Source organism: Gymnoscopelus braueri (genome assembly GCF_963280865.1).
Source record: "Gymnoscopelus braueri genome assembly, chromosome: 2".
Classification (NCBI taxonomy): domain Eukaryota; kingdom Metazoa; phylum Chordata; class Actinopteri; order Myctophiformes; family Myctophidae; genus Gymnoscopelus; species Gymnoscopelus braueri.
The window spans coordinates 3,818,680-3,841,179 of record NC_137604.1 but is presented as its reverse complement, the minus strand read 5'-3'; the positions used below and the strand labels follow the sequence as shown (position 1 = coordinate 3,841,179).

Below are 22,500 nucleotides of genomic sequence, written 5' to 3'. Positions count from 1 at the left end.
TCTGTCTGTCTCTTATATGTCATCATGATTTGTGTGCATGGGGTTCTCATCTTAAACAAGCTCAGTGCTTAATGAGTCTTCCAGTTTAGTAGACCTTGTATTGTGAATTTGTACTTCCATGTACTGTTATTAAACTACATCAATCAATCACCCTGTCGGGGTTGATTTCTCAGTAATGACCTCTGACCTGCTTCCCATTGCCTAACTGCCCTAACATCTTGTGCCCGTTACCTTATCCTATATCGACCACATCCTATATCGACCACTAGGAGGCAGGAGTGTGCCTGGATAAGAAAGTCCAAAGCCCATTCTGTGGACAGAATATCCCATCAATTTCTTATTTTTCAGCTAATTGAGTTGTTTCACTCTTATACAATACATTCTATTGTAAACATCGTGACATCCGACACGTCAAAAGAAAATACCATCTATTTGGTAAAAAAAACAAATTTTACTTAAAATATTAACCCATTAAGGGCGCGCTCTCACCAAAAGTTGGCTGGCCGCTGTTAAACGCAGGTTGTGCGCGGCCAGTTTTTTGCAGCCAGCGGATTTAAAAAAAACGTTGTGACGCACCTTGTCACTCACATTCAAGACGGTCCCCGTAGCCCGCACCGAGTGCTGCCTTGAGCACCATGGTGCTTCCTGAATCTTGGGACGGTCCGCCTTCGACTCACCCGATTGGACAGAGGGGGAAAATCTGCTCCTGCCTCCAGCAGTTTTCTGCTTCCAATGGACAAGTCGTGTAGAGCAGATAAACGCAAGGTCTGCGCGACAAGCGGAAAAATCCGCTCTTGCGTGAATCCACGCATTTACATTGACAATGCATTGGCAGATTCTGCTCCAGAGGTACAATAAAAGTGCGGTGAGAGCGCGCCCTAAGACCTGAGGCGATTCTTAAAAATGTTTTCTAAATCCAAACAGTTTTTTGGAGAAAAAAAAAGGAGATCTACAAGCTCATAGCCGCGCTATGAGCTTGTAGATCTCCTATTTTTGAATCGCCAAAGAAATCTAAAGTGACACAGATGCTTCTCCAGGTCTTAATACAATTAAAAAATAAATAAAACACACAACTGCTCCCAACATGAGATTTTATTACAAATTAGAAGACAAAAAAAACAACAGATAAATTACATTAAAGGATGTTTCATACTTGTAAGACAAGATGCAAAAACTAAATAATCTTCAAACATGAAAATAGGTTATTTTTTATCAGCCGCCGTACGAGTAAGAAACAGGCTTTACACACGCTAGAAATTGTGTGTGTGCGTGTGTGTGTGTGTGTGTGTACTAGGGATGTAACAATCAATGGTGGACATGGCATGTGTAGAATCAGCCTCAGCTGAAAAAATTCAATTAAAACAAAAGTTTGAAATTAGGGCTGGGTGAGTAATATTTGAGCAGGAGTATCTATACTTTGACTGAAGTACTTGAGTACTTTGTCCACGACTGGTAACAATATTGGTTATTTAGCTAAACGTCTAATGACCCATCGTTTGCTGGCTGAGCAACATAGCCTTGCCAATTAGCTTAGTGAACTTGGCTTTAGTTAAACGGTGCTGCCCGCTCTGTACCGAGACACACAAGCTAAAGCAGTGGTTTCCCCAATGTTTTAGCTCCAGACCCAAAAGAGAAATTTGATGTCTCCCCGGGACCTTAAACAAATGAAAATAGCCGATCTACAAGCTCACAATGCGTTGTAACGTGACGTCTTATTTAAAAAATAAGTCGCTTTTTTTCCCTTTCTTTTAATGAAATTCTGTGTCATCTGTTTTTGAGTGTTTGTTTGGCTGTCTTACTACTGTCAATGTTTAGATGTGTTTGTGTGAGTGTTTGCCTGCTAGAATGTGTTTCTGTGTAGATGTAAATATCTGTCTCACATATCTGTCTCACATACCTGTGTGTGTATGTGTGTGTGTGTGTGTGTGTGTGTGTGTGTGCGCGCGTGTGCACACACAAGCCTGCCTGACGAAATCTTAAAAAACACAAAACTAACTATATATTTTGTCACATGAAGTCAAAAGTAAAGAAAATAGTATGCAAGCTCACAGTTTTTATAGCTTGTAGACCCGCTATTTTCACTACCAGTGGTTGACTCCTGACACGGACACACACACACACACAGAAAAGCTAGCAGATCATTAATAGCTCTTGGTGGATTCGTATGCGTCGGGGAACGGCAGGCTGATGTGTCCCTCTCCCGTCACTAGGGGCAGTATTCCAGCGTTGGGGACAACGTTCCAGGACAGCGTCAATGTGATGTTCTTGTTGGACCTGTGGGGGGAGGGGACAGATGAACAGGTTGACAATGATGCCTGCTCTAGCTTTTGTGAGCATCCCAGACAGTTTTTAAGTTGCTTGATTCAATATTTAGATATTTTATATTAATTTAACCTTCCTATATAAACTCCATTGTAACCATGTTGGACTAAAACACACATCCCTGCTTCTGGTGACTGTTATTGTTCTCCTAAGGCGTGAGTGGGCCGTGATAATACTGGCACAGCAAAAAACAATACAAATAATTAGAAAATCTACCCAAAATAATGGTCTTGTCTGAAATATTAACTAAGATTAAACTAATATTTTCTGCATGATTTAAATTTGTTTTAGATAGTTTACAGTTTCAGTTAGTTATCGTTTTTTGAAAAGCCCCATTTTTATTTAACTTTATCGTATTTTTTTCTAGATGTTATTTTTCTTTATTCTTTTTTTTTTCTAAAAGCGGAACTATGTAACTTTTTTTGTATGAATAAAATGTCATTTTGTTGACTGACTGACTGTCTGTCTGTCTGTCTGTCTGTCTGTCTGTCTGTCTGTGTGTGTAACGGCTGCCTCTCTCACACACATGCGGATCACACAGGAAGTGTTGTTGCTGTTGCACACAACAGCGCCCGCCTATACAGGAATAAGGTTTATCTATACAGGAAATGGCTTTGCCTGTGTTTACAGGAAAGTAGGGCAGGCCCAAATGTCTTCAAATCAATATCACAATTATTTACCACTTTAGCCTCAACCTTTTCTTTTTTAATAGTGAAAATAACACTGTATAGATCTGCTATTTTCACTAATTTGAAGTGGTTGATTATTAAAATAATGTATTTAGTTTATTCTATACAAAAAAAAACCTGCTTCTCGATTAACCAATCAACCTACATGAGCAAGATTAAGTCTGTTAGAGCAGTGGTTCTCAAACTTTTTCATGTCAAGGACCCCCAAAATGATATGTATTTGGCCGCGGACCCCCTTCTCAACCAGCGGTGGGGGGGGGGGGGGTACCAGGGGGTCCCCAGTGAAATTAGTTAACATAGCGTCACAATCATTTTAACCACTTAGCTTTGGCTATTCAAAAATAGCAGATCTACAAGCTCATAGTGCGGCACTCGGTGCCGCGCTATGAGCTTGTAGATCTGCTATTTTTGAAAAACCTTGAAAAAGTGTGCATCTCTTTGAATATTTATATTTTTTAAAGCGAAAATGAACTGATATCTTTGCTTCTGGGGGTCCCTGGCACAAAACATTTTCAAATGGGGGTCCGCGGCCAAATGTATATCAATTTAGGGGTCCTTGGCATGAAAAGGGTTGAAAACCACTGTTTTAGATGATCACAATTACTGTATGACCATCACCTGATAACAATCGTTTGAGATAAATCACAATTATTTTACATCAGAATTAATTCAATTCAACCGGCTTCGAATGCTATGTCGCCTAAATTGCCCATTCAATGGTCTGATAAAACGTGATAATGACCCATTCAATGGTCTGATAAAACGTGATAATGTCCCATTCAATGGTCTGATAAAACGTGATAATGTCCCATTCAATGGTCTGATAAAACGTGATAATGACCCATTCAATGGTCTGATAAAACATGATAATGGGTCTGATAAAACGTGATAATGACCCATTCAATGGTCTGATAAAACGTGATAATGTCCCATTCAATGGTCTGATAAAACGTGATAATGTCCCATTCAATGGTCTGATAAAACGTGATAATGTCCCATTCAATGGTCTGATAAAACGTGATAATGACCCATTCAATGGTCTGATAAAACGTGATAATGTCCCATTCAATGGTCTGATAAAACGTGATAATGTCCCATTCAATGGTCTGATAAAACGTGATAATGTCCCATTCAATGGTCTGATAAAACGTGATAATGACCCATTCAATGGTCTGATAAAATGTGATAATGTCCCATTCAATGGTCTGATAAAACGTGATAATGTCCCATTCAATGGTCTGATAAAACGTGATAATGACCCATTCAATGGTCTGATAAAATGTGATAATGTCCCATTCAATGGTCTGATAAAACGTGATAATGTCCCATTCAATGGTCTGATAAAACGTGATAATGTCCCATTCAATGGTCTGATAAAACATGATAATGACCCATTCAATGCATTGATAGCATCCTAATGGGGTCTCAATTCACCTGCACGAATTCATCTGTTGAAAATCTTTAAGAACAATGGAAATAGCGCCGCATTGTGAGCTTGAATCAGCTTTTTCCACTACTTTTTAGCCTTTAACACAAGTAAGACGCGCGAACGCGGGAAGCGAACGCAAAAAGAAAATGTAATGATTTTATTTTATTAAAAAACAAAGTAACAAAAAAATAAAAATACAAAAAATACAAAAAAATCTGCATTAACACATTCCATGCCAGAGTTTAATCTCATAATGTACTCACCAGTGCCAGCGTTTTATTGTTGTTTTTTAGTTTTTTTCATGTCGCCACAGACCTCGCTAAATAAGTTAAAAGTGCGCGTTCATTTGGTTCTAAACACACAGCGGATCTGTGAGAAACGGCCAGCGAAAATAGTTTCCAAATCCGTGCCGCCATCTTGAAGATACAGCCGATCAACGCTAAACAGTGATCAGCGAGGAGAAAAACAACAACCGAGAAAATCGAGTTTTAAACAGGATCCCAGACAGGAAGCGGATACGATCGAAAAAAACGGAACCCGAATAATTCTGTTTCCGACCGGAAACCGGAAATGGATCAAAAAAATTCGGAAAGTGCACCTGGGGCAATTTCAATGGGAATCGGCGGTTCGCGTAGATCTACGCGACTGGCACGCTGCGGCTTTAAATAGGTTCGCGTAGATCTACGCGATTGGCATTCAATGTGTTAAAAGGAGCATCTTAGAAAAATACAAATTCACAAAAAAAAAACTTTGAATGTTTTTGAACAATTCAACAAAGTGTTTGAAGTGCCTGTTTCACCCACTTCCGGGGGGCGGAGCCAAAATCCGAGCCCGAAGTATTTGTTCGTAGACCCCCACTTAGGGGGGGTAGAAAAAGTTTGGGAGCGATTCGGGCACTTTTCATTTAACATGGGGTTTCAATGGGGATTTTTAGGAGCCTTCTCCGGGGCGTGGCTTCCGGGGGAAGGGGCGGGCTTAAACGCAACCTTGACAGGTGTGTTCAGTTTTCAAAGAGCTTTCATTTGATGTATGGTACGTGACTGTAGCTGCTATATTTCACCCAGGGGCAGGCTGCAGACATACTGCACACAGACACACACACACAGACACACCCACAACCCGAGCAGGGTTTCATAGTAAGCTCCACTTGCGCGGAGCTTCCGCTGCGTTCGCAATTAGTGTGTCAGTGTTCATTTTGTCGACTAAAACTATGACAAAAAAATGTCCGTCGACTACCTTTTTACACTGACGAAAACTAAATAAAAAACTAAACTATGATGACTAAAACGATGACTAAATACATTGACAATTTCATCAACAAATAAAAACTAGACTAAAATGTTAGGGAGGGACTGGTGGATCGGCTATTTTCAGCACACAGCTAAGTATAAATCAGGCATTATGACGCCATCACGGCCCACCAAAATATATTTTAGTCGACTACATCAACTGTAGATTTAGTCTATAAAATCTTATGATATTTAGTCAACTAAAACTAGACTAAAACTAAAACATTTCAGATGACTAAAATGTAATGGAATTTTATTCAAAAGACTGACTAAAACAAAATGTGCTGTCAAAATCTAAATCAATGTGTGTGTGTGTGTGTGTGTGTGTGTGTGTGTCTAACCTCAGTCCGTTTCCGTCGTCAAAGAAGAAGTACTTGGACTTCATGTCTCTCATGTTCAGTTTGGTGTTCTCACCGCGAAGCACGATCTTATCCCACAGTACCACCTGGTTCAGAGCCTGACACACACACACACACACACACACACACACACACACACACACACACACACACATTAACATCACAGGACCACACCCCACTATATTTACATCTCATACAGGAGTAATTATATACATCATATTATCGCTGTCTGGTTAGTCTCGCGTGGCCTAGCCTCGATCTCCAGGCTTTTATTGTTTAGTTTCGCAAAAAATATAGCCGGTATGAGGAAGTGTTCATTTCCCCAACCAACCAGAGTGCAGTGGGCGTCGCTCGTAATGTTGTGTTAACGGGGCGGGGGTTGACTGACAGATCGGTGAACCAATGGGATCAGGCGCAGTCTCTCTGCGCCTCTATATACCCGCCCCTCTATACACGAAATCAGGAGCGTTGGTGCAGCCTACGCGTGGCCAGACTGTTGCCTCCCACAATTTTCTAATGTTTCCGGTCATACAGTCTGGGACTTGGAAGCTCTGATCATGATTAGAATATGAACCGGATGAGAAGCCTCCTCCCCACTTCCCTTTCGTCTTTACAGTCGCGCAAATTTATCCTAATATAACTACAAATCATCTAAGTGTATTTAGCTTGCTGCTTAGCAGAGATGGAAATTAAAAAGTAAAATGTAAAGATATTTAAAAATATATTTTCGTGAACGGAAGTGCCAGCTTGTAGTTCCAGACTCTATATAGCATTCAGAGATTGTGGAATATAGTTGTCTGGCTACGAGAGACTACTGTCTGGTGGAATGTCCAAAACTGTTACTTTTCAGAAAATGGGGGAAATAAATAACCATGTGTTCCAATGGATCCAATGAAGTTATTATTTAGTCACATGGAAAAAAATATATATATATCACACACACACGCACACACACACACACACACATATGGTTCAATATATATATATTGAACCATGAGCTTGTGACTAAACAAGAACTCCATTGGATCCATTGTAACACAGGGTTCTATCCATTGGAACACAGGGTTCTATCCATTGGAACACAGGGTTCTATCCATTGGAACACAGGGTTCTATCCATTGTAACACAGGGTTCTATCCATTGTAACACAGGGTTCTATCCATTGGAACACAGGGTTCTATCCATTGGAACACAGGGTTCTATCCATTGGAACACAGGGTTCTATCCAGTGGAACACAGGGTTCTATCCATTGGAACACAGGGTTCTATCCATTGGAACACAGGGTTCTATCCATTGGAACACAGGGTTCTATCCATTGGAACACAGGGTTCTATCCAGTGGAACACAGGGTACTATCCAGACAGAGACAGATAATGTAATAGCAGTGATTGGTGCAGTTCCCTTACGTTACTCCTGGTGGCGTACTCCGCGGACAGATAGAGAAACAGCTGCTTCACGTTCCAATCAAAGATAGGCTTCAAATGTAGGAGCAAACTGTCAAGGAATTAACATAACACTTCTTGTACAGTAGTGGTTCTCAAAACTGTGGGTCGGGAACCCTAGGGGGTCCCCAAAAGATGTTCTGGGGGGGTCCCCAGATTATTTGCTTAATGTGCAACAAAGTTTTCTTGCTCAACAGTAAACAAACCAACAGACAGTATAAGTAGATAATAATCTGCACATTTCTAAAGTGACAATTTAAGGACTTATAACACCTTTCTAATATAATAAATGAAAAAAAAAGGCCAAATTGTCAAATATTAACTAAGAAAGAGGCAAACATGGTGAAATAGCCAATCTACATGCTCACAACAACGCCTTGCTTGAAAAGTTTGTTGCAATAAGTGTTACATAGCTCTATATAGACCATATTCACACGCCGGCCATATTGCCATTAAGTCAATGAAATGCCACCCCAGTTGCCACAGCAACGGGGTGGCATTATCAATGTTAAATTCCAAAATGGCCACCGTGTGAATATGGTCTATTGTGATCGCAATGTCAAAAAACTAAAAAATGTATTGACAAAATTGGACCTGGAACACAATCAAATGGAAACTGATGAATGGATTCTCTCTCCTGTTTGGATGACATTGGCCCAACGTTTATGTTCCGTTTACTAAAGAGCTGGAGAGACGAGGAGGTCCCTGTTACTGAACAAACTCCAAAGCCATGTTTACGATCACAATATAGACCTGCTAACTTGTTTAAACCCATTAAGACCTGGAACGCATCTGTGTCACTTCTTGATTTGAGCTAAAAAGCATTATTTTACACATTGGCAGATATACAAGCTCATAGCTATGAGCTTGTATTTTTTTTATCCTGAAAATGTGTCCAAATCTTTGAATATGTATTTTTAAAGCGAACATTTGTAACTCAAATCTTTGCTTCTGGGGGGTCCCTGGAACAACATATTTTGAGATGGGGGTCGGCGGCCAAATACATATCATTTTGGGGGTCCTTGACATGAAAAAGTTTGAGCACCACTGATATAGAAACAAACGTTTTTTTTCAGAAAACTGTTGGGATTTAGAAGACATTTGTAGAATCCGCTTCAGGTCTTCATGGGTTAACAAAGGACATGGTTTTCAAAAATAGCAGAAATACAAGCACACAATCCTTCTCTTCTGGGGGGCCAATACTTATCAGATGGGAGGGTCCGCAGCCAAATCCATATCATAGCAACATCACTTATGTTTCTATATCAGTGGTTCTCAAACATTTTACATGTCATGATATGTATGGACCCCCCCCCCCCCCCACCATCTCAAAATATGCTGTTCCAGGGACCCCCAGAAGCAAAGATTTGAGTTCAAAATGATATATTTGCAAAGATTTGCACACATTTTCACGATTTTTTATTTTCTTCAAAAATAGCAGATCTACAGGCTCATAGCGCGGCACCGAGTGCAGCGCTATGAGCTTGTAGATCTGCTATTTTTTAATGGGCTAAGACACGTGTCTACTGTTGATCTATTAAAGGACAGTTTGTTTGAGCAGAGGATAGAAATGCACTTTGACTTTGATGCAATACCTCTTGTTAACCAGTAGGTGGCCTACTGGACCATATCTAAACGTCTCAAACCTCAAACCTGTGTGTGTGTGTGTGTGTGTGTGTGTGTGTGTGTGTGTGTGTGTGTGTGTGTGTGTGTGTGTGTGTGTGTGTGTGTGTGTGTGTGTGTGTGTGTGTGTGTGCATGTCTGTCTGCACCTGCTTCCCTAGCTCAGTAGTTCTCAACCTGTGGTCCCCACATGATTATGGGGGTCCCCACATGATTATGGGGGTCCCCACATGATTATGGGGGTCCCCAGATGACAGTGAAGTGAAACTTTAAGGACTTTTAACCCATTAAAGGACGACTTCACCGATTTTCAACCTATCTTCATATAATTGGTCCTCACTAATACTCATGATAAAATGGTACAATTTTGTTCTACTCGGTCTGTGTCTCAGAGGAGGGCTGTGGACAGTTCAGAGTCCCGTCTACCAGTGACATCATCAATGGGGAATCCAAGCTAATAGAAACTGCAGGCTTTCTATTCCTGGAAAGTTGCAATGCAATAAAAGAAGCCATTGTTCTTGGGTTAATAAAAATCAAAATATTTTTTTTTAAATCTTGTTGGAAAAAAAAATCATGCCTAACGATGATGTCACTGGTAGACAGGTTTCTGGACTGTCCACAGCCCTCCTATGAGACACAGACCAAATAGATTTTTTTTTAAATAGTTTTATCATGAGCATTAGTGAGGACTTATTATATGAAGATAGGTTGAAAAGGGGTGAAGTCATCCTTTAAGACCTGGAACACATCTGTGTCACTTTTTCATTTGAGCTAAAAAGTATTATTTTACACTTTGGTTATTCAAAAATAGCAGATTAGTGAGGATGGGTAAGACCCGATTTTTGAAAAATGTGGACACGGCTCACAAAAGCGCCACATTTTTTCTACATGCTCTCCATCACCATAGGTTTCATTTTGGAAGGGTAGCCACGTCATCAAGATGGCAGAAGGCGGCCATCTTGGATTGCAAAGATGGCCACCATGTAATATCTATAAGTGCTAATATCTCGGCTTCCAAGCCACTTAGAAGGTCAATCTTGGTGTCTAAATATACTTTTTCTGGGACAAGGAATGCAATAAAACTATAGGGAATATCAATAAGTGACTAATTCTGCCAATAATAGATAATTTGGTTGATTCTGGCCATATATGTATTACACAATTGTATTAAAATGTATGTGTCGGCTAGATTATGCACAACATATTGGTATGAGTTTTTATCAAACTTTGACAGATCTGACTGTTGTTATCAATGGTGGAAAGTAACTAAGTACATTTACTTAAGTACCGTACTGGAATTTGAAAACTGAGGAATTTGTACTTTACTCGAGTATTTCCAATTTTCAATACTTTTACTTCTACTGCACTAACATTTTTTGAAAACTTTAGTTACTAGTTACTTTTCAGCTATAAATTATGATATTATGAAACATACATTAACCATTTTAGCCCTATTTTATACATAGGCTACACAAAAGACGTTCAAAGAGCAAACACTAGCACTTGTGCACGCCATCAGTGGGATGGGCAATCCGTTCCTAGATGATAGCCACGAGCTTCTAATGTTGGACACACGAAATGTGATTGACGAGTCAGTGGTTAACACAGTCCACACTGTGGAATCAGTGGGCAGAGAACAGTACGACAAGTACCATAAGACAGTGATCATGGACCGCACACACTCCATTCATGAGCCCATCAAGAAGAACTCACTGCCTCTCTTCAGATGCCCAACACTCAAGATCAAGACCAAGCAGGCAGGGCAGATCTCAATGTTGAAGGATGATGTGGCACTCTTCTCCCGGTTAAATATAGCCATGCAACACAGAGAGGGGAACATGAGCACCTTCTTTAAACATGAAAAACATCCATACCCTCCCTCTCTATCTGACAGAGGGAAACTACGGCTGGGAAAGAAGTCAGATCTGCTAAATATTCTGACAGAAGACACAAGAAGAACCTCCAGCTACGTTTGATGTCAAAGTACTCGATGAAGCTGCTGTGGTGCACTTCCTGTCCGCTACCAACATTACCACATTTGACGATTATGCCAGTTTTGTCTTTGTTCCCCACATCATGAAACACCTGGAGATCTCCAAAAGAGTTGATGTGGTCTGGGATACTTACATCACCAGCAGCATAAAAGAGTCAACAAGGGAGAAGCGAGGCAAAGGGATACAACGGAAGGTGGCTGGTCAGAACAAGCTGCCGGGGAATTGGTCAGATTTCCTGCGTGATCCCATAAACAAGCAGGAACTCTTTGCCTTTCTCTCTGGGAAGATTGCATCCACTGCCTGGCCAGAGGGCAAGCTGGTCTTCATCACATCTGGCATCACAGTGGTTGGCACAGACACCAGCCACTCCATGCTGCCATGTAACCATGAAGAGGCCAACACCAGGATAGTGATTCACCTGCTTGATGCCCTGGAACATGGCTGTTCTACCTGCTTGATACGTACTGTGGATACGGATGTTGTCGTTATTCTCATCGGCAAGTTCCATGCCCTGCTCGCCAAGTATCCAGCTGCAGACATCTGGGTTGCTTTTGGCACTGCCAAGAACTACACCTATGTTCATATAAACACGATCTGCCATGCTCTGGGCAAAGACAAGTCCACAGCACTTCCCGTCTTCCACTGTTACACAGGCTGTGACACAACATCAGCATTCTGCGGGAAAGGGAAGAAGTCAGCATGGGTGGCTTGGAAGTCCTACCCTGAGGTCACCCAGGCCTTCAACTACATGGCAGAAAATCCATACACTTCTGTGACCATAGATGCCCAACACTTTCAGCTTCTTGAGCGTTTCACAGTCATCATGTATGATAAGACAAGTGATTTGGAATCTGTCAATGAAGCACGACGAGAGTTGTTCTGCCAGAAGAACAAAACGATGGAACACATTCCACCAACGCAAGATTCACTGCTGCAGCACGTGAAGCGAGTTGCTTACCAGTCTGGGATCTGGGCCACATCTGAACTGGCCCAGCAGCCGACACCCAGTCCAGAAGGATGGGGATGGACATTGGATGACAACAACCAGGTCTGGCTTCCTGTGTGGAGCATTCTACCGATGGCGTCAAAAGCCTGCAATGAACTGGTCAAGTGCGGTTGTAAAAGAGGTTGTGGTGCAAGGTGCTCATGCAAGAAGGCACGCTGGAATTGCACAGATCTTTGCAGTTGTCAATGTGACAAATAATTTGATGTTGTTATCCTTGAAATGTTGTTATCCTTGAAAGTGAAGCTAATAATCTTCAATTCTCTTCATGCTCCATTTTTCAATGTGTCTGAAAATGATGTACATACATTGGCAGAATCAACCAAATTATCTAATCTTGGCAGAATTTGTCACTTATATATATTCCCTATAGTTTTATTGCATTCCTTGTCCCCAGAAAATGTATATTTTGACACCAAGATTGACCTTCTAAGTGGCTTGGAAGCCGAGATATTGGCAATTATAGATATTACATGGTGGCCATCTTTGCAATCCAAGATGGCCGCCTTCTGTCATCTTGATGACGTGGCTACCCTTCCAAAATGAAACCTATGGTGATGGAGAGCATGTAGAAAAAATTTGGCGCTTTTGTGAGCCGTGTCCACATTTTTTTGTTAACAGCCCTCACTAATCTACAAGCTCATAGCGTGGCACCGAGTGCCGCGCTATGAGCTTGTAGATCTGCTAATTTTTTTTTAATCGTGAAAATGTGTGGAAATCCTTGAAAATATATATATTCTTTTAAAGCAAACATTAACTCAAATCATTGCTTCTGGGGGGTCCCTGGAACAAAATATTTTGAGACGGGGGTCCAGAACAGAAAGAACAGAAGAAGACCATTACTGCATCTAAAGTAATCGACAAACTTTAAAAACTGCTCAAACATTGGCCAAATTGTCATAATATAAGAAAGAGGCGCTGCGGCGCTTTTGGAGCTTGTAGATCAACTCTTTTCGGCAAAGAGGTCTGGAGGAGCTGACCAAACACAGAGCCAACGTCTAGGGCAGCGCTACTCAACCCGCGGCCCGCGGGCCGCATGCGGCCCGATCGCAGCGTCTTGGCGGCCCCCTCATGGTAAAAAAAAAAAAAAAAAAAGAAACTTTTTTTTTTTTTTTTTTTTTTTAAGCACAGGAAAAAAATATACATTTCCGTTCAAATATATGGGTTGCTAAAACATTTTTCAAAAACAAACAGACAGACATACATACAGGTGCGTCAATTGTTACAGGTATAATGCATAGTTTTCTATGCATTTCGGGTTTTTGGGGGGGTTTGACCCCCAATTTTTTCCGGCCGCGCGGCTTTGCCGCGCGCCCAGGATAGGTGTCTGCCACTGGACATACACACAACACAAAATAAACTGGTACAGTGAAAAGAATATGATGTCAAAATGTACATTTTCTTGTGTGTTACAAAATCGAAAAATCCAAAATAGGACCGTCATTTTTATGGCGGCCCCTTGGACTTTTGGTATTTTGCTGAGTGGCCCCTGAGCCAACTTAAGTTGAGTAGCCCTGGTCTAGGGTAAGTATTTAGGGTTTAAGTGGTTAACTGTCTGAAAATACACATTACCACCAATCCAACATAATGTAACAAAGATAATGTGTCAAGAAACAAACAAACGAAAAAAAAAACCCTGATGACAGTGCTGTCAAATAAGTCTATGAAGCTATCTATGAAATCTATGAAAAGGTTTCATCTTTAACAATTTATACAATAAGTGGTGGGGGTCCCTGCTTCATCTCCCTCTCTCAGCTAAAGGGTCCTTAGCCTAGGAAAAAAAACTAAAAACTGTAAGACCCCTGCGCTAGAACCCTGGGTGATAGATTGCTGACTGAGTTCTGCTAGTTTTGCTATTTTCAAACAACCTTGAAAAGATTTGACACATTTTGGATTATTCTTTTTTTTTTAAACATTAAACGTAAACCCTTGTTTTGGGGGTCCCTGCAACATAAAGATTTCAGACAGGGGTCCTTGACATACAAACGTTTGACAACCACTGGCCTAAATTGCAGATGGACTATTTTGGCAAGTGGTTGTATGATGAAGTATATAAGGGGTTAAAAGCAAGTGGCCATCACTTTATCAACAAGCAAGGATATCAGCCGAGAGGTCAAAGGTGATGAAGCCCAGGTCACTCCTCTCTCTGGGTCCTGTGAAGTCATCCACGTTCTTCCTGTTGGACACACAGAGAGAGAGATGCTTACATCCTCCTTAGGGTTCATTTAACTCAGAGTGTTCACATGGAACCAAACACACACATCATACACTGCATAGCATATACACATTGGTAGCTGTAGATTAGAATACAACTCTCGTAGACGTCTACGAGAGTTGTAGGGTTCACGCCCCATGGACGCAGGGACTTTCAGCACTATGCCCCGTAGACACTCCAAACATGTACAAATGTGAAAATAAAGGTATTTACCCCCAAGCCCCAAATGTTAACTGTCTCTACGCGGTAGTAGTTTAATGTAATAATCCATATCTTTCAATAAAGAAGTGTTTTAATGCCGTCCGTGGCCGATTCTGTCGGAAGTTCCCAATGGGCGGTAGTGAACGCCCCCTTTCGGTGAAACCCGGAATTACACTCAATGTAAACAGGAAGTAAACGAGGGTGAAAAAATGGCGTGCGGCCACGGACGGCATTAAAACACTTATTTATTGAAATATATGGATTATTACATTAAACTACTACCCCGTAGCGAGAGTTAACATTTGGGGCGTGGGGGTAAGCACCTTTTATTTTCAATGTGTACATGTTTGGAGTGTCTACGGGCCCGGGGCATAGATAGTGCTGAAAGTCCCTGTGTCCATGGGGCGTGAACCCTACAACTCTCGTAGATTGAAAACGTCAGAATCATAAATACGTCTACGAGAGTTGTATTCTACAGCCATCGCTGTTGGCACATACACAGTATGCACATACTAGGGCTGTACTAATATTAATAATATTCTCACAGCATCACTCTGGAGACATGTATATTTAATATTAATAATAATAATAACTATAACTTACAGCATGACTCTAGAGACGTGTATATTTAATATAAATAATAATAATAACTATAACTTACAGCATGACTCTAGAGACGTGTATATTTAATATAAATAATAATAATAACTATATCTTACAGCATGACTCTAGAGACGTGTATATTTAATATAAATAATAATAATAACTATATCTTACAGCATGACTCTAGAGACGTGTACATAATAATAATAATTATTATAATATTAATAAGTCTTACAGCATGACTCTAGAGACGTGTACATAATAATAATAATTATTATAATATTAATAAGTCTTACAGCATGACTCTAGAGACGTGTATATTTAATATAAATAATAATAATAACTATATCTTACAGCATGACTCTAGAGACGTGTATATTTAATATAAATAATAATAATAACTATATCTTACAGCATGACTCTAGAGACGTGTACATAATAATAATTATTATAATATTAATCAGTCTTACAGCATGACTCTAGAGACGTGTACATAATAATAATTATTATAATATTAATAAGTCTTACAGCATGACTCTAGAGACATGTACATAATAATAATAATTATTATAATATTAATAAGTCTTACAGCATGACTCTAGAAACGTGTACATAATAATAATAATTATTATAATATTAATCAGTCTTACAGCATGACTCTAGAGACGTGTATATTTAATATAAATAATAATAATAACTATATCTTACAGCATGACTCTAGAGACGTGTACATAATAATAATAATTATTATTATAATATTAATCAGTCTTACAGCATGACTCTAGACATGTACATAATAATAATAATTATTATAATATTAATAAGTCTTACAGCATGACTCTAGAAACGTGTACATAATAATAATAATTATTATAATATTAATAAGTCTTACAGCATGACTCTAGAGACGTGTACATAATAATAATAATTATTATAATATTAATCAGTCTTACAGCATGACTCTAGAGACGTGTACATAATAATAATAATTATTATAATATTAATCAGTCTTACAGCATGACTCTAGAGACATGTACATAATAATAATTATTATTATAATATTAATCAGTCTTACAGCATAACTCTAGAGACGTGTACATAATAATAATAATTATTATAATATTAATCAGTCTTACAGCATGACTCTAGAGACGTGTACATAATAATAATAATTATTATAATATTAATCAGTCTTACAGCATGACTCTAGAGACGTGTACATAATAATAATAATTATTATAATATTAATCAGTCTTACAGCATGACTCTAGAAACGTGTATATAATAATAATAATTATTATAATATTAATAAGTCTTACAGCATGACTCTAGAGACGTGTACATAATAATAATAATTATTATAATATTAATCAGTCTTACAGCATGACTCTAGAGACATGTACATAATAATAATAATTATTATAATATTAATCAGTCTTACAGCATAACTCTAGAGACGTGTACATAATAATAATAATTATTATAATATTAATCAGTCTTACAGCATGACTCTAGAGACGTGTACATAATAATAATAATTATTATAATATTAATCAGTCTTACAGCATGACTCTAGAGACGTGTACATAATAATAATAACTATTATAATATTAATCAGTCTTACAGCATGACTCTAGAGACGTGTACATAATAACAATAACTATTATAATATTAATCAGTCTTACAGCATGACTCTAGACGTGTACATAATAATAATAACTATTATAATATTAATCAGTCTTACAGCATGACTCTAGAGACGTGTACATAATAATAATAACTATTATAATATTAATCAGTCTTACAGCATGACTCTAGAGACGTGTACATAATAATAATAACTATTATAATATTAATCAGTCTTACAGCATAACTCTAGAGACGTGTACATAATAATAATAACTATCATAATATTAATCAGTCTTACAGCATGACTCTAGAGACGTGTACATAATAATAATAATTATCATAATATTAATCAGTCTTACAGCATGACTCTAGAGACGTGTACATAATAATAATAATTATTATAATATTAATAAGTCTTACAGCATGACTCTAGAGACGTGTACATAATAATAATAATTATTATAATATTAATCAGTCTTACAGCATGACTCTAGAGACGTGTACATAATAATAATAATTATTATAATATTAATCAGTCTTACAGCATGACTCTAGAGACGTGTACATAATAATAATAATTATTATAATATTAATAAGTCTTACAGCATGACTCTAGAGACGTGTACATAATAATAATAATTATTATAATATTAATAAGTCTTACAGCATGACTCTAGAGACGTGTACATAATAATAATAATTATTATAATATTAATAAGTCTTACAGCATGACTCTAGAGACATGTACATAATAATAATAATTATTATAATATTAATCAGTCTTACAGCATGACTCTAGAGACGTGTACATAATAATAATAATTATTATAATATTAATAAGTCTTACAGCATGACTCTAGAGACGTGTACATAATAATAATAATTATTATAATATTAATCAGTCTTACAGCATGACTCTAGAGACGTGTACATAATAATAATAATTATTATAATATTAATCAGTCTTACAGCATGACTCTAGAGACGTGTACATAATAATAATAATTATTATAATATTAATCAGTCTTACAGCATGACTCTAGAGACGTGTACATAATAATAATAATTATTATAATATTAATCAGTCTTACAGCATGACTCTAGAGACGTGTACATAATAATAATTATTATAATATTAATCAGTCTTACAGCATGACTCTAGAGACGTGTACATAATAATAATAATTATTATAATATTAATAAGTCTTACAGCATGACTCTAGAGACGTGTACATAATAATAATAATTATTATAATATTAATCAGTCTTACAGCATGACTCTAGAGACGTGTACATAATAATAATAATTATTATAATATTAATCAGTCTTACAGCATGACTCTAGAGACGTGTACATAATAATAATAATTATTATAATATTAATAAGTCTTACAGCATGACTCTAGAGACGTGTACATAATAATAATAATTATTATAATATTAATCAGTCTTACAGCATGACTCTAGAGACGTGTACATAATAATAATAATTATTATAATATTAATCAGTCTTACAGCATGACTCTAGAGACGTGTACATAATAATAATTATTATAATATTAATCAGTCTTACAGCATAACTCTAGAGACGTGTACATAATAATAATAATTATTATAATATTAATCAGTCTTACAGCATGACTCTAGAGACGTGTACATAATAATAATTATTATAATATTAATCAGTCTTACAGCATAACTCTAGAGACGTGTACATAATAATAATAATTATTATAATATTAATCAGTCTTACAGCATGACTCTAGAGACGTGTATATAATAATAATAATTATTATAATATTAATAAGTCTTACAGCATGACTCTAGAGACGTGTACATAATAATAATTATTATAATATTAATCAGTCTTACAGCATAACTCTAGAGACGTGTACATAATAATAATAATTATTATAATATTAATCAGTCTTACAGCATGACTCTAGAGACATGTACATAATAATAATAATTATTATAATATTAATAAGTCTTACAGCATAACTCTAGAGACGTGTATATAATAATAATAATTATTATAATATTAATCAGTCTTACAGCATGACTCTAGAGACGTGTACATAATAATAATAATAATTATTATATTAATAAGTCTTACAGCATAACTCTAGAGACGTGTACATAATAATAATAATTATTATAATATTAATAAGTCTTACAGCATAACTCTAGAGACGTGTACATAATAATAATAATTATTATAATATTAATCAGTCTTACAGCATGACTCTAGAGACATGTACATAATAATAATAATTATTATAATATTAATCAGTCTTACAGCATGACTCTAGAGACATGTACATAATAATAATAATTATTATAATATTAATCAGTCTTACAGCATGACTCTAGAGACGTGTACATAATAATAATAATTATTATTATATTAATAAGTCTTACAGCATGACTCTAGAGACGTGTACATAATAATAATAATTATTATTATATTAATAAGTCTTACAGCATAACTCTAGAGACGTGTACATAATAATAATAATTATTATTATATTAATAAGTCTTACAGCATAACTCTAGAGACGTGTACATAATAATAATAATTATTATAATATTAATCAGTCTTACAGCATGACTCTAGAGACGTGTACATAATAATAATAATTATTATAATATTAATCAGTCTTACAGCATGACTCTAGAGACGTGTACATAATAATAATAATTATTATAATATTAATCAGTCTTACAGCATGACTCTAGAGACGTGTACATAATAATAATAATTATTATAATATTAATCAGTCTTACAGCATGACTCTAGAGACGTGTACATAATAATAATAATTATTATAATATTAATCAGTCTTACAGCATGACTCTAGAGACGTGTACATAATAATAATAATTATTATAATATTAATCAGTCTTACAGCATGACTCTAGAGACGTGTACATAATAATAATAATTATTATAATATTAATCAGTCTTACAGCATGACTCTAGAGACGTGTACATAATAATAATAATAATTATTATATTAATAAGTCTTACAGCATAACTCTAGAGACGTGTACATAATAATAATAATTATTATTATATTAATAAGTCTTACAGCATAACTCTAGAGACGTGTACATAATAATAATAATTATTATAATATTAATCAGTCTTACAGCATGACTCTAGAGACATGTACATAATAATAATAATTATTATAATATTAATCAGTCTTACAGCATGACTCTAGAGACGTGTACATAATAATAATAATTATTATAATATTAATAAGTCTTACAGCATGACTCTAGAGACGTGTACATAATAATAATAATTATTATAATATTAATAAGTCTTACAGCATAACTCTAGAGACGTGTACATAATAATAATAATTATTATTATATTAATAAGTCTTACAGCATAACTCTAGAGACGTGTACATAATAATAATAATTATTATAATATTAATCAGTCTTACAGCATGACTCTAGAGACGTGTACATAATAATAATAATTATTATAATATTAATCAGTCTTACAGCATGACTCTAGAGACGTGTACATAATAATAATAATTATAATATTAATCAGTCTTACAGCATGACTCTAGAGACGTGTACATAATAATAATAATTATTATAATATTAATCAGTCTTACAGCATGACTCTAGAGACGTGTACATAATAATAATAATTATTATAATATTAATCAGTCTTACAGCATGACTCTAGAGACGTGTACATAATAATAATAATAATTATTATAATATTAATCAGTCTTACAGCATGACTCTAGAGACGTGTACATAATAATAATAATTATTATTATATTAATAAGTCTTACAGCATAACTCTAGAGACGTGTACATAATAATAATAATTATTATAATATTAATCAGTCTTACAGCATAACTCTAGAGACGTGTACATAATAATAATAATTATTATAATATTAATCAGTCTTACAGCATAACTCTAGAGACGTGTACATCCACATTGACTCGTCGGTCTTTGAACGCGGTGGTGATGAAACAGCCGAACGTCAGCGCCGCCATGACGCTCAGAGAGAAGGCGAACAGAGAGTTGGCTCTGGACAGAACCGTGTTCATCCTGAGGACTGACTGGTTAATAACTGTATTAATAAGAGGAATAAACCCTTTAAAACGGGTCAAAACATTCAACGGAACAGCTGCTAGCGGCGCTGCTATGCTAACTGCTCTCCAACCAGGAAGACAACGGAGGGATGAATGTACGGAAGTGATGATGACACGGAAGTGGTGGCCAGATTCTGTGAGAGAAATAAGCAAACCAGGTCTATGAAAACAAGCCCTAAAGAAGCAGCTTTTGGCCAAGCTGCGGCACTTTCAAACCGGCAATGTGAAAATCGGCTATTTTTGAAAATAGCAGATCTACGACCTAAGAGCGTGTAGATCTGCTATTTTCAGAATAGATATTGGAAAAAAAGTGAAACATTTTGAATATATATATTTTAAACATTTTAACACAAATCTGGTAAAGGGGTCCAAGCCAGCTATTTCGTATTTTCAAAAGAATCTTGAAAAAAAAAAGTGACACATTTTGAATATTTTATTTTCAAAATGCTATTTTCAAAACGCTCCCAGTACTTACTACACATTAGAAACAAGCTCAACAAACCGCAACTACCAATATTTACAAGCGACTTAAAGTCGCTTGTAATAAGCAGACATGGCAACGTTGGTGCTGACTGTAGTCTACTGGTGTTTAGAAGAGCGCCCTCTGTCGTGTGGAGGAGAGTATTGTTGCGTCTTCTTTAATTCTTCTTTCTTTAATTCAGTGGGGTCTCAAAATGTTTTAATTCTTATTTCAAGGGACCCCTGTAGCTCTGAGAGTGTACCAAATGGAACCAATTGGACGGGTCCATTTGGTTCCATTTGGTACACTCTCAAAGTTACATTAACATTGAGGACTTGTATTGGGAGTCCCAGGGAGGGATACAATAAATAAATAGCCTACATAAATAAAAACGTTTTTTTTAAATGGCATTACATGATATATCAAACGGGGGTCCTTGAAATTAAAAAGGTTAAGAATCATTGAGGTAGTCTGCCTGCCTGCCTGTCTGTCTGTCTGTAAATGGTGCATTTATATAGCGCTTTTATCCAAAGCGCTTTACATTGATTGTGCCATTAACCCATTCACACACACATTCACACACCGATGGCAGAGGAAACCATGCAAGGCACCAACCTGTTCATCGGGAGCAATTAGGGGTTCAGCGTATTGCTCAAGGACACTTCGACACTAACTCTAGGGGAGCGCCCCAGCCCGGGATCGAACTGGGAACCTTGCAGTTTTCCAGTTCATTCTACCCGGCCACTCTACCCCTGAGCCACTGCCGCCCCGTCTGTCTGTCTGTCTGTCTGTCTGTCTGTCTGTCTGTCTGTCTGTCTGTCTGTCTGTCTGTCTGTCTGTCTGTCTTGTCTGTCTTGTCTGTCTGTCTGTCTGTCTGTCTGTCTGTCTGTCTGTCTGTCTGCCTGCCTGCCTGCCTGTCTGCCTGCCTGCCTGTCTGTCTGTCTGCCTGCCTGCCTGTATCATGTCATTCAGGATAGGTGTCTCGTGTGTTTGCTTTGTGAAGCCTATTCATGTATAATAACCTTATTTGATTCTGAAATAAGAAGTTTCTCAGAAGAGATGAACGCTGGAGCAACACGGACAATTTAAGCCTTTTATTGTTGAAGTG

The 22,500-nt window shown here is 37.0% G+C and overlaps 1 protein-coding gene across 1 annotated transcript; it reads right to left on the bottom strand.

Annotated features, from left to right (window-relative positions):
• Positions 1–1,077: 1,077 nt before the first annotated feature.
• On the bottom strand, positions 1,078–21,036 carry spcs3 (signal peptidase complex subunit 3). The gene is made up of 5 exons (XM_080448608.1): positions 20,745–21,036; positions 14,253–14,326; positions 7,496–7,572; positions 6,071–6,186; positions 1,078–2,274 (listed from the first exon to the last, which is right to left on the bottom strand). The coding sequence occupies exons 1-5, from the start codon at positions 20,885–20,887 to the stop codon at positions 2,142–2,144; spliced, it is 543 nt and encodes a 180-aa protein (XP_080304734.1). The 5' UTR covers positions 20,888–21,036; the 3' UTR covers positions 1,078–2,141.
• Positions 21,037–22,500: the final 1,464 nt, after the last annotated feature.